We start from the raw sequence: 13,471 nt of genomic DNA on the forward strand, positions 1-13,471 counted from the left end.
TCTGAGATGAACACTTCCTGCAAAGTCTGATAAGGTGTGCAGAAAGAGAGCCAAGAAGGGAGAGGGGAGTGCCAGGGTAAGCCAGCCTTGGAGCTGGCTTCTTACCGCAGGGCCAGAGTGAAGGCAGCCGTCAGCGTGCTTTTGGACAGACAGGGCCGGGGTCTGGCCAGGCCTCGGGTCAGCAGTACCTAAAAAGAACAGTCGGGCCGTCAGCCTATGCATCAAGACTCCATTTGCAAAAGGGCTGGGGTGTGGTGCTGCAGGAGGCTTTAGTCCCAGTACTCAGGAGGCAGAGGCAGGAGGATTTTGAGTTTGAGGCCAGCCTGGTCTACACAATGAGTTCCAAGCCAGCTTTGTTACACAGCAGATCTCTTCTCAAACAAAACAATAAAAGGCAAATGGACCACTTCGGATAAACTGCATCAGAACGGAGCTCAGGAAGGAGGGAGTTACTGGGGGTGGGGGTGTTGGCGTCTGCTCATCCCTATCCCAATACTATGCTGAAAGCATTTTCACAATAAACAGCCGAGAAGGAGTGTCTGTGAGCCTCATGCAGTGTGCCCCTGAAGTCCTGGCTGCCCAGGAGCGCTCAAGACTGGGGCTTTGAGGTTAGGTTGGTTTGGGCAGCAGAGCAATCCCCAAAAGCAGTGAGTGAAAAAATCCACGTGAAACGTGACAAAGACTTAAGCCCACTGCTCAGCAGTCCTGCCAACGGCCACAGAGGACATGCCACTTCTGGCTGACACAGCACAGTGTTGTGGAGATGTGAAACTGAACTAGGAGCTGGCCCATCCCAGCACTGGGCAGAACAGAGTCAGATCAACGTTCCTTCTAAAGCCCGAAAAGTCCAGGGCACCCCTCAGGAACCACCGACTTCTGTCCGGTCTCCAGCCTGAGAACTGGCGTTATGTAGTGGATAGAGGAGACCTTTGATAGCTGAGAGAGAAACACACTGTCCTCCACCAAGGAGCTGAGCAGCCCTGGGCCACCTCCTGCGACCTCAATGTCTGTTAAGACTCTGGCTTGCCTTTATAGCTGTTAGGTAAACTTCCTAGGAGCTGAATGCCAGTCCTCCTCCCAAGACCACAGTGACCGGAAGTGACAGAAGAGGACACTATCTCCACCTCTTCCCCAAAACCCACTCTATGAGGAGGATGCAGGGCACGTGTAAACCCACGCGGAATCCAATGCAGGTGCCACAGGGGACGGGGTCACAGACCTGCAACACTGAGTAGAATCCTCGCTGGTTGAGGTGGCCCATTATATTTGCACAAATATGGTTCAGGGCTGGCCGAAGGCTTTCACCTAAATGAAGAAAACAGCTTGAGAAGACAATCTCTTGCCACAAGGGGACAGTGGAACAAGGACAAGGCCTTGGTGACATTGGGTTGAATGAGAAAGTCTCCCACAGGCTCATGTGACTGACTGGGAAACAGCGGACCCTAACCTTGTGGGATGAAGTGTGTCACCGGGTGTGGGGGTCACAGAGTTCAGGTTGTGCTGCGTCCCACCCAGTTTCCTGAATACAGACGAGACGCGCCCTCTTTGGCTCCCAACCACCAGCCAGTTTCTAGCTCCTCTGCCAAGCCTTCCCTGCCATGGTGGACTGTACCCCAGCCCAACTGTCAACCCAAAGGGACCCTTCTTCCTCCAGTTGCTTCTGCCATCTCGTTCCAGCACAGCGCCAAGCACCTGCACAGTGCCCAGGCCACAATCCCAGGGGAGGGGACGGTTCCTGCCTAGGTTCCTGATCCCTTGGGACAAACCAGAGCTCTGGGAGGCCGATTCCCATAGGACGTCTGGCTCAAGTGTTACCTCTCAGGTTTGACCCCTTAGCCGGAAGAAACACAGTTGGCACTTCCCTCTAGGACGGGGCTGTGTCCCCTCTCCCAACCAGGACATGCTCACCCAGCAGGGCTCATATCTCAAAAGCTAGAGGTCCTTTCTAAGTCCAAAAATATATAAAACAGATCCTTCTTGCTCACTCAAGGCCTAGGACTGGCACAGAACAGACACCCTCCGTGTATTTTAGATCAGCCATTGACAATTTATAGCACCTGGTACAACAAACCCCCCTCTGGAGGTCACAGCTGTGAGGCACTGAGAAACAAAGCAAGAAAGGAAGTCGGCTGTGTTTGCTACAGTGTGGTTTTTCTCTTATATTTTTGGTTGTGAGCCTAGCCTTTAACGGCTGAGCCATCTCTCCAGCCCGTGGTTTTTCTCAAGTGTCCTAATCTGCGGCTGGTTGACCCCATGGCTGTGAGACCGACTTCTGAGTGGTGGTGTCTGCTCACGAGACTCCAGCTCTGTGAACCACCGCATCTCCAGTGTCTAGCAGTGTCCAGCATGTATAAGGCAGTTTGCTGAGTGTTTGTGTCAAACACTGTGGACAAGTTCTAGGAAGGAAGGCAACTTTACCATAAACACTATGAGCAAAATCGTATCATCATTAAAAACATTCAGATTTACTTGTATGTGTAGAGCACGCTGCTAGCCTGTATGTAAAACACCTGTGCCTGGTGGCCATGGAGGTAAGAAAATGACACCAGGGGGCTGGGGATTTAGCTCAGTGGTAGAGCACTTACCTAGGAAGCGCAAGGCCCTGGGTTCGGTCCCCAGCTCCGAAAAAAAGAACCAAAAAAAAAAAAAAAAAATGACACCAGATCCCCTGGAACTGGGGTCATGAATGGCTGTGAGCCACTATGTGGGCACTGGGTATCCAACTGGGGTCCTCGGAAGAGCAGTCATTGCTGCTAACCCCCGGTCACCTCTCCAGACCCTTACTGTTTTTTTCTTTAATTTTTTTTTGTTATTTGTTTTTGTTTTTGAGACAGGGTTCTCCTGGCTGTCCTGAACTCACTCTGCAGACAGACTGGCCTCAGTCTCAGAGGTCCACCTGCCTCTGCTGCCTGAGAACTGGCGCTAAAGAAAGGCATGGCCGCCTCTGCCCAGCTTTTTTTTTTTTTTAAACAAATACTACAAGGAGGCCTCAGTGGATCCCATCCCCACAGGCAGGGTGGTGGGAGAGTCAGAAGGAAGAACAGGGACAAAGTCTTTAGCACAAACATTCAAAGGCACACAGGACAATGTACACCAAGCACACGGGCTCGGGCTCAAGCTCCGGGCCTCCTGAGCTTACAATGGGAAAAGTGTGTCTGCTGAGTGGTAGTGTCCCCCATCTGTGGAAATGTTGGCTGGGAAAGATTTCTGAAGTGGTCCCACGCACCTTTCCCCCGGAGAATCTTCCATGTTGAAGTGTCCGTGAAGGTGACAAGCATGGTAAGGTACAGCGTGATGAGCCTGGAGTCCTGTAAGATTTCTGGCTGCAAACGATGGAGGAAGAGTAACATTCACATCCATGATCCCGGTCCACGGCAATGTGCTTGCCCTACTGCGCAGCCAGTACACACGTGAGCCCACACGGTACAGCCTAGACTTTCAGCCAGTGCACACGTGAGCCCACACGGTACAGTCTAGACTTTCAGCACGGTGCACACGTGAGCCCACACAGTAGTCTAGACTTTCAGCACGGTGCACACGTGAGCCCACACGGTAGTCTAGACTTTCAGCCAGTGCACACGTGAGCCCACACGGTAGTGTAGATTTCAGCATGGGTACTCAAACATAGGACCAAATGCTGCTGAGAAGCAAGAGCCGAGCAGCTGAGGCAGGGACCCAGGCTGCCTCATCCTCCGCGCCTACAGCAGACCATACATTGCTGCGATAGTCTGATGAGGACTGGGGGCTACAACCTGGCCCTGCCTCACTACTTACTGGCAGTGTGATCTTGGAGGTTTCTTAACCATCCAGGCTTTGGTTCCCTATCTGTTCACTAGGGACAGAGGCACTGACTTCTCCCGGGCCTTTGTGAAGGAAGAATGGCGGAGAGCCAAGTATAGCACCTGGCACGGAGGTCAGCCTGGGTTCTGCTGCTGCTGCTTCTAACCCTGACTGATGCTTTCCCGTTTGCAAGAGCAAGCCAAGCCAACACCCAACTGCTTTCTAGGCTGAGACCCTACCATCCATCCACCTGGGATCCACCATCTATCCCCAGAGATGCTGCAAACCAGGTTCACAGGAGAGAACACGTGGAGGGTTGGAGGGAGCAGCCAAAGCCCAGGAGCCCTGACTCTAGCTCTACCGCTCTTCTACACTTGCTTCTGCTACTACTGTTCCTAGGCTTTCGTTTTCTTTTTTCAAATTGTTTTACAATTCTTTGAAGTGTGTATGTATGTATACATGTATGTGTGTGTATGTGCATGTTTGTGTGTAGCGGGCTACGCATGTGTGGTGTGTGGGTCATGTGGTGTGAGCTGGTGGGTGCAGGCAGACAGGACTTTTGGTGTCTTTCCCTGCTGCTCTCTCGTATTTTTTGAGACAGGGTCTCTCACTCAACCTTGGGATCCGCATTCACTTAGGCTGGCCGGCCGGCTCCGCATTCACCTAGGCTGGCCGGCCGGCTCCTGAGAGTCATTTGACTCGACCGTTGCTGGGTTTATAGGCACTCATGGCAGGCCCAAAGTTGATGTGTTGGAGATTCGAATTTCATTCCTCCTAACTTGCACTACAAACGCCCTCACCCACTGAGTCACCCCCCGGCCCTGAAGGTTCCTTGGTGTGGAGACTGGCAAATGGGACTGATGTTCAGTGTGTCCTAAGAGGACACATGGAACTGCAGCATCTCCCCCAGAGAGTGGCCCATCCAGTTCCCTCCTGGCTGTTAGATCCCCAAAGGCACAAACAGTGAAGAAGGGAACCTGAGGCACCGGATGAGGACAGACCAGCTAGAGTGGGTTTGGGGTGGTTTACCTTGAGCTGCCCAAGAAGCTCACAGCAGTACCACAGGATGCTCTTGATCTGTTTAATCCACAGCAGAGTGAGGTCCTTGGAAAGAGCCAGGGACACGTACCATACCTACAGGCAGTGAGAAGAGCGGCAGTGTGGGCAGTCTGGGGCCACAGCCCAGATGTTCTGCCGAGGCAGTGCCACTGCATGGACGAGGAGAGCAGGTAGCAGGGACTTTAACACTAAACCCGGAGCTCTCAGGCCTCGAAAGGCAGCAGCCATCTTGAATCAGAGGCAAGAGCAAAGCACAGCTCTGCAAACTGCACATCTGTCTGATGCACTGGGCGGGCCCCTCAGAGCGCGTATGCTCGTCCCGCAGAGCTCGCAGAGACCCTCCAGCTCCCACACTCACCTTTGGCTCATTCTCTGCATCCATGCTGCTCAGGATGCTACGACACAGCTTCTCCATTCTCTGTAGGGGCAGAAAAGCCAGCTGTCAGTCCTCCAAACTGACCAAAAGGTGAGAAACAAGTCTGGGGCACACACAAAGCAGGCAGGGAGCCTGTCGGGTAGCTCACGGTCACATTTAAGTCCTGCTTAGAGACAGGGACACAACAGAGCGCCAGGCTACAGACGGGCTTCAGAGTGAAGGCTTACAGAATGCCTGGGCCCACAGCTGTGTTCAACTTGGTGCTTTTCACAGAGAAACCCAGAATGGAGCTTGTCTCGGCCTCACTCTGTAGCTTAGGCTGGCCTCTAACCTGCAGCAATTGTGGGCACCTTGCGCCTCTCCCACCCCCACAGCTTCCAGTCATGGCTCCCAGACTGGAGGCTGCCTCTCTAACCTGTGCCCACCTCAGGCAGTTCCCTGAGCACCAGCGTCACCTCTGCCTTGCAGCCACCTGCCAAAGCTCCGTTCATTTTCCCTGCTATGCAGATCAAGCAAAAGCAGACCCTGGAAGAACTGCTTACTCCACTGCTCTAGCCCAGCACCTGCCCTTGAAAAGGGCACTGCGTGCGCCATAAGGTCCTCCCCGTAATGGGGTCACCTCCAGGAGCCCAACCATTGATCCTCCTCAAGCTGGGCTAGGGCTCCATGGGGGTGGATCTTGCCTGTCTGAATTCCCTTGCAAGGAGGTGGGGGTGGGGGTGACAGTGGTATCCTGAGCGTGATCACAGGCACCCACTACCTCCCTGTCATTTGAGTGCCACAGCAAAGTGGGCTGTTTTCTGGTAAATAAATAAGAGTCCAGCATTTCACCTTAACGAACATCAAGTGCGACTCAAACCTCCAGTGCGGTTCTGGACAACTGGAGCCTGCAGTCTCCAAAGACTGTGGGTGGCTGTGACCTGTGCCTCAGGCAGGCCTTAAACAGAAGGGTAAGAGCTGGGCTCTGACTAGGGCGAGAAGCCAGTGGGTGACATGAGGGCTCACCTCATTGTCCTCGGTAGTTTTGCATATGAACAGCAGCTTCCTGGCAATCTTAAAAATACAAAGTGCACTTCTTTTACTGGATCCAGACTCATCAGCAGTGAAAAACTCATCGATCTCTCTCCTACATGGGGAGAGGGGAAAAGGACGGTCTTAAAGAGAGGTCACTAAGCACCTAGAAGGCATCCCCAGAACAGCGGCAGGAGCTGCTCTCACCTGACATCTTTGTGCAGTCGCCTCCGACAGAGGAAACTGCGGACTAGTGCCTGGATCAGCACTGCTGAGCGCTCCCGCTCCTTCTGCTCCAGCCTCTCTTCCCGTGCCTGCCTGGCTTTGTCGAGGAACCATGCTCTGGAGGTCTGAGATACAGTGAACATGTTTGCAAACTGACACGAACCCTGTGAGAAAAGAGAGGAGCTGGTGTCGGTCACAGTGTAGAACACACAGTAGGGGCTGGTTTAGGTCACAGTGTGGAACACACACAGTAGGAGCTGGTGAGGGTCACAGTGTGGAACACACAGTGGGGGCTGGTGTAGGTCACAGTGTGGAACACACACAGTAGGGGCTTGGGTAGGTCACAGTGTGGAACACACAGTGGGGGCTGGTGTAGGTCACAGTGTGGAACACACACAGTAGGGGCTTGGGTAGGTCACAGTGTGGAACACACAGTGGGGGCTGGTGTAGGTCACAGTGTGGAACACACACAGTAGGGGTTGGTGTAGGTCACACTGTGGAACACACACAGTAGGGGCTGGTGTAGGTCACACTGTGAAACACACACAGTAGGGGCTGGTGTGGGTCACAGTGTGGAACACACACAGTAGGGCCTCAGCAGCCTCCACTCCCCACAGAACTCATGGCTCTCCTGACACTCACAACTTCCTACCAGCTTCTTTCACACCACCCATGGAGACCAGGGACACCACAGCTGTCCTGAATAATCACATTTTCTTAAGGATGAGATCGATACTGGGCATAGAGAAGAGGAGGGGTCCCATCAAGTTTAAGGAGAGCCCAAGACCGGACTCATCCTATCCAGAGTGTCAATGAACAGCAGGTGTCAGAGGTTCCTAGACAGGTGCCTCTCCACTATGTCCCTGTACCCAGCCAACAGTGAAACAGCCACCTTCCATCTTGGAATAAAAAATGTGGAGGAAGAGACAGACATTATGATGTTAACACCACTTGGGTCACAAGTGTTTACTGGTGCCTGTGCTGTGTCCAGTCACACATGAAAGGAAAAAAAAAAAAAACCAAGCTTTTTGCTTTTTTAAAAAATCGTTTAAAAATATTTAATTGCATTCTATTTGGGCAAGTGTGAATGAGCAAATGTTTGGATGATGGACACACACACCAGGGCCACAGCGATGCCTGTCACACCGAAGGCCTAGGGATGAAACTCACTGTCAGGCTGAGGAGCAGGCCCTTACCTGCTGTCACTTCACTTGCAATTTAAAAAGCTTAGTGTGCATGAATGGTGTGTTGGTGTTGGCAAGCGTGTCACGGTGCTTGTGTAGAGGTCAGAAAACAATCTAAGGCATCCATTTTCTTTACATGGTTTTTGGAGCTCGAAATCAGACCATCGAATCTCTACCTGGCCATCAGATCTCTACCCTGAGCCATCTTGGAACCCCGAGGTCTGTCTTCACATTTACCAGGGCCAGAGAGACATGTCATGGGCTGAGCACGTGATGTTCTTGCAGAAGACCCAGGCTCAGTTTCCAGAAGCCCCCGGTAACTCACAACCACCTGTAACTCTGGTTACAAACTCACAGTGCACATACAAGCAAGCAAAATGCTCAAACAGAAAAAATACAAACATGTTTTTAAAAGTGATTAAAAACTAAATTTGTGTGTGTGTGTGTGTGTGTGTGTGTGTGTGTATACATGCACACGTGGAACATGTGTGGAGGACAGGGGAAAACATACATGTCAGTGGCCTCCTTCCACCAAGTAGGTGCAGGGATCAAACTCAAATGTCAGGCAGGCAGCAGCTTTGCACTCACTGAGCCATCCTGCCAGCCCCCAAAGCCTTTCTGGCTAGTGTTTTTTGTTTTTATTTTTTAAGAAGCCAAGGGCTTTGTTTGTTTTTTGCTTGTGTGTATGTTGTTTCCATGATGAGTGTGAGAGTGTGTGTGTACCCGCGCACACACATACATGCACATGGAGGACTGAGGGTGGTTGTTGTCTCTTTCCACTGCTCTACATGGTATTTATTAAGGTCAGGAGTCTCACCTTAACCCAGTGCTCCCAAGTCAACTTGTCTACTTATGTTGAAATGGCCTTGGGGACCCCACTTCGGCCTCTGAAGTGCTGAGATTACAGATGGGTGTCACACCTGCCCTGCGCAGGTGGATTCCGGGGACCTGAACTACAGGCTTCCTACATGTACGGCAAAGGCTTTCCCAGCAATCCTGTTTCCAGCAGTCATGGCAGCCCAGTTAATCTCAACAGGGGACACTGTACATATCACCCCTTCGGTAAGTAGAGTAGGAGAGCCACGTCTCCTCACTGACCAGAGGTGAACACCAAACTACTTTTGCCCTAATCGGGTGGCTCTGACTGACAGCCAATTGACCTACTGAGCCGACATGGGTGACTTCTTTAGCTATCCCAAAACACACCACTGTCAGCCCTGCTGACTGAATCATTAACAGGAATCACAGAGAGATCCAGAGCTTGGAACAGCATCTTTCACCAGGTTAGGTCACTCGAAGCAGCAGCAACTTTGAAACACACATAGAGTAATAGGCGGACCCAGATTTCTGTCAGGAACCTCTGCCTCCCCTCCCTGCCCCCACACCTGTCAAACGACACCAGGGATTTGCTGACATACTGCTCTGTCCTCAGCAATGTTCGAGGATTTGGGGTGGTTAAACACACCGCTGCATAGCTCCTAGCCAATCCCATCAGTAGCAACTCCTGAACTACATCAGCATAGGGGGCTAACCAAGGAGAGGAAGGGAGCTGGAACGAGACGGGCAGCCATGTTCCTGACAGTTCCCTCTTTCTTCGGGGCCTGGAGAGCTCACCTGAGGACCTGCTTGTGCAGTGGAGACGCTAGGTGACCATCAGTGACCCTGCGCAGCCTCTGGCTTCAGAGGAGTTGGTCTTTCTGGCCTAAGAAAGATTCAGAATTAGTACTTTTTTTTTTTTTTTTGCAGGCATGGCATTGTAATGTTGCTGAATGTAAGATACTGTGGTGGTTTAAAAAAAAAAAAAACCCGTTTAGGGGCTAGAAAGATGATGCATCAGATAAGAGCACGGGCTACTTTTCCAGAGGACATGGGTTCAAATTGCAGCACCCACATGGCAGCTAAATACTTCTGTAACTTGAGTGCCAGAGAATCCAACACCCTCTCACAGACATACATGTAGGCAAAGCACCAATTCATGTGAAATTAAAATTATTATTTAAAAAAACCCTCTAAGTACACTCTAACTTCAAAGTAATTCCAAGAGGAGATGCAATGTAAAAGTTGCAAAAGGGGGGTGGGGGGCTGGAGAGATGGCTCAGCGGTTAAGAGCACCGACTGCTCTTCCAAAGGTCCTGAGTTCAATTCCCAGCAACCACATGGTGGCTCACAACCATCTGTAATGAGATCCGATCCCCTCTTCTGGTGTATCTGAAGACAGCTACAGTGTACTCATATATAATAAATGAATAAATCTTTAAAAAAAAAAGTTGCGGGGCTGGGGATTTAGCTCAGTGGTAGAGCGCTTGCCTAGGAAGCGCAAGGCCTTGGGTTCGGCCCCCAGCTCCAAAAAAAAGAACCAAAAAAAAAAAAAAAGTTGCAAAAGGGGTTCATGCCTTAGAAGCAAATGACTTGGGAAAAAAATGGCTGCCTATGGGACAATCGGCTTCCACTTCTCAGTGACAAGGCAAAGTTGAGCTGCACACAAGGAAACCACCATGCAGTGAACAGGTCTGCCTGGTCAAGGCTGGGATCCCAGGCAAAAGTGAAGGGCAAAAAGAAAATCAAAGTGGCCATTTTGAGGAGCAGGATTGTGGGTAGGGGAGCGCCCCTCCCACCCCTACTTCACAGACAGTGCAAGGTGTGGTAGCACAGGAAGAGGCACATGGGCCTGAGTCACACAGAGCTGGCACCAGCCGCTGGCTCTGTCAACACCACTGGGAGGGAGCCTCAGTCTTCCATCTTTAACAATCAGCTAAGATGTGTGTCACGAGATCGGACACCTGTGCACCACAGTTCTACCGAGCTGCTAACAGAACCGTGCACGAGAACTGTACACAAGCCTAGCGGACAGGTCATCTTTATGGACGCAAAAAGCTTTTTTTTTTTTTTTGAAGTTTTTTTTATTGTGTGTTTTTATTGTGTTATTGTTTGAAAGCAGTGCCTAGGAGAGCCAGAAGAGGGTTCCCCTCGAGCTGGAGTTAGAGGCTGTCATGAGCCACGTGATGTGACACTGGTAACGAAACCAGGATCCTCTCAAGAGCAGCAAGTGCTCTTAACCACTAAGCTCTCTTCCAGCCTCTTTTTTTTTAAAAAAACATTTATTTATTTAATGTGCATGAGTACACTGTAGCTGTCTTCAGACACACCAGAAGAGGACATCAGATTCTATTACAGATGGTTGTGAGCCACCATGTGGTTGCTGGGAATTGAACTCAGGACCTCTGGAAGAGCAGTCAGTGCTCTTAACCACTGAGCCATCTCTCCAGCCCCTCTTCCAGCCTCTTTATTTTATTATTACCATTTTTTTTTAAATCTTCCTGCCTGCACAGTTCCAGTGAGCCACTTCCCTATCTCAGGCTCAGCACTGAGGCCGTGGAGTCCTGGTCCTGTTGTTTAAACTGTGAACAGTCAACTTCCCTAGAGGTACAAGTGGGGCTCAGGGCATGACTACAACCTTAAGTCCTCTCCTCAAGGTATCGAGGCTTCAGAGATGGCTCAGCGGCTATGAGCGCTGGCTCCTTCTTGCAGAAAGTCAGGGTTCAGCTTCTAGTGCTCACTAAAGTTCTAGAGGATCCAATACCCTCTCTGGTCATGGATGTGCTGAATGCACATACATACATATGTACATACATATGTACATACATACATACATGCATGTATGCATGCATGAAAACCACTTATATGCCTAAAATTAAAAAAAATAAATTAAAAAAAAATAAAGATATCTCCTGTGGTAGGCAGGACCTGGGAGCAGGAGAGGCCCCTCCTCCCAAGGGAAACAGAAATGAATTGCATGCAAACTGTCCCAGCATCTGTGACTACCTCAGAGCTCTCACTTCTCCCACAGGACCTTTCTCTCAGTATTTGATCCCTTTCTCGAAATTATTCCCATCCAAAATCTTACACATTGGCCTCTGCTTACACTGCACAACAGCTAACTCTGCGGGTTTCCTCATTCTCTCCTGTCCCTTTACCACTTGCATAGCTCATGAATCAAATCAGATGCACAACTGGGAGTTAAGTTCTCGTTCCCGAGAGCCACAGAGAAACACAGCAAAGACTGTAATGAGAGAGGCCTTCAGGTTGGAGAGACGGAGCTTCAGACCTTGTCAGTCCCGACTCTACCTCACATGACTGTCACGTGAGCACTCTGGGTCCCAGCTACCTGGGATAATAACAATATTCAATTTTAAGGGTTGTTAAGGATTGCAGTGGAACACTTGCTATTCTTAACCTTAATCCAGTTGCTGTGGTATTGAGGTTCAGAATAAATAAGAAAATATTAATAACTGGCATTTGGAAGTTTGTCACGTCTAAGGAAGCCTTACTGCACTGTTCTTACAAAGCTGAGACTGGTTTAGGAAAATGAGAGTTCTATAGGTAGAGAAATCAGAAAACAGTAGGTTGGTAAGAATAAAGCACCTGGAAGGGCCGCTAGGCCACGAGTCCTCTAAGAGTCTCATCTAATAAGTGTGGCAACGAGATGAGAAAAATCAAATCTTGCCTTAGTAAGCCGCAGAGCCAAGCTTTCAACGCTAGCAGACAAGATTCTGACTCTGCGTTACTTCTATGTTCCCAGGCAACCTGCTTAAAACCAACCTATTTGGTTGAGACTAACTTCAAGAAGCTCAATGAGACGCACAAGTGTCCAGGCTGTGAAGTAAGGTAACCGGAGCTGCTGAGCGACTTTCCTTTAGGTTAGAAGTAGCACCACATAACAGACGATGTAGATATAGTTAACTAGGACTTCCTTTGTATCAGCTCTATCCTATTAGGCTACAACACCCCAATTCTAAAAGCTCAAGAACAGACAAACAGCTCTTAAAGAAACCACGAATAAGCCAAGCTATTGCTCTTAGAAAGCTACACCCTCTCCAGATGGGGAAACAGAAGGCAGAGACACACAACTTGCCAGTGTCCTCCGGGTTCCTGACTTTGAACCCCAAAGGAATTACATATTGGCAAGTCAAAAAGACAAGGCTCAGGATACACACAAACACGCAGAACAGAAGTTGAGAATGCCAGGCATCTTGTGACTAGGCTGAAGTCAGTATGCGATCCAGTTTCTCTCTGTGTTAAGAGCCATCAGGAACCGCACTAAAACGCATTACACGATAACCTCTGTAAAGCAATCGAATTACTCCATTTACAAAGAAGGAAACTAAGCGTCAGAGATGTGACTGGATTCACCCAAGGTCACACAGCGAGCGCACTGGACTCCAATGCCACTTGGGGTGATCCAGAGGCCCGACGCCTTTCATTGGCACCAATATCAACAACCACAATAACAAGTCTGTCTCGCCCAGATTCAGTTGGCTAGTAAGGCCAGTCGCCTGAACACGGAAATCAATGGAAGGGGGCCAGGGAGATCCCTGAAGACGGAAAGTCAGTCCCTCCTTCTCAGAATTCACTAAGCCAAGACTCGGCCCCCAGACAAACCTCCCTCAGTCCCTGACCCCGCCACCCGAAGAATCGACCATCCTGTTCCCACTCGCTACCCGCAGTCCGGAGATCTTTATCCGTTCGAGGCCCCCGCACTCGGGGTCCGGGCCGCAGCTACTGCCGCCTCAGCCCGATACCCCCGAGTTCCGCCAGACCCGGGGCAGCGGCCGAAGCCTGGCCGCCATCTTGCCCCGGGTGTTGTGTTCCGAACTCCGCCTGGAAGCAATCATTCAGTTCCGGGAAACAACAGTTCCGCACAGCTTCTTTGCCCATGGTGGCGACGGGGAAAACCTCTCTTCATCCTGTCTTCTTCTTTAGCAGCCGAATAGAAGTAACAAGCGTCCAGAAGTGGGGATAAAAGCCTGACTCAGCCAAGGGGAGGTGGAACCCACCC

General features: G+C 50.6%; 1 protein-coding gene across 3 annotated transcripts in view; it reads right to left on the reverse strand.

Moving 5' to 3' along the window:
- Ube3b (ubiquitin protein ligase E3B) overlaps positions 1-13,459 on the reverse strand; it is a 46,335-nt gene extending 32,876 nt beyond the window's left edge. Inside the window, exons 1-9 of one of the 3 annotated variants that reach the window (XM_039089760.2) lie at positions 13,134-13,380; positions 9,250-9,337; positions 6,434-6,615; positions 6,221-6,341; positions 5,198-5,257; positions 4,810-4,914; positions 3,227-3,323; positions 1,220-1,305; positions 106-188 (exon numbers count right to left, since the gene is read on the reverse strand). In XM_039089760.2, the coding sequence (XP_038945688.1) occupies positions 106-188; positions 1,220-1,305; positions 3,227-3,323; positions 4,810-4,914; positions 5,198-5,257; positions 6,221-6,341; positions 6,434-6,594 (713 nt within the window). In that variant the 5' untranslated portion in view covers positions 6,595-6,615; positions 9,250-9,337; positions 13,134-13,380. Of the gene's footprint in view, positions 1-105; positions 189-1,219; positions 1,306-3,226; positions 3,324-4,809; positions 4,915-5,197; positions 5,258-6,220; positions 6,342-6,433; positions 6,616-9,249; positions 9,338-13,133 lie in introns of those variants that run through there. The other 2 variants (NM_001143894.1, XM_063271660.1) reach the window with 2 other exon arrangements.
- Positions 13,460-13,471: the final 12 nt, after the last annotated feature.

This window comes from Rattus norvegicus, chromosome 12, assembly GCF_036323735.1.
Source record: "Rattus norvegicus strain BN/NHsdMcwi chromosome 12, GRCr8, whole genome shotgun sequence".
Lineage (NCBI taxonomy): Eukaryota > Metazoa > Chordata > Mammalia > Rodentia > Muridae > Rattus > Rattus norvegicus.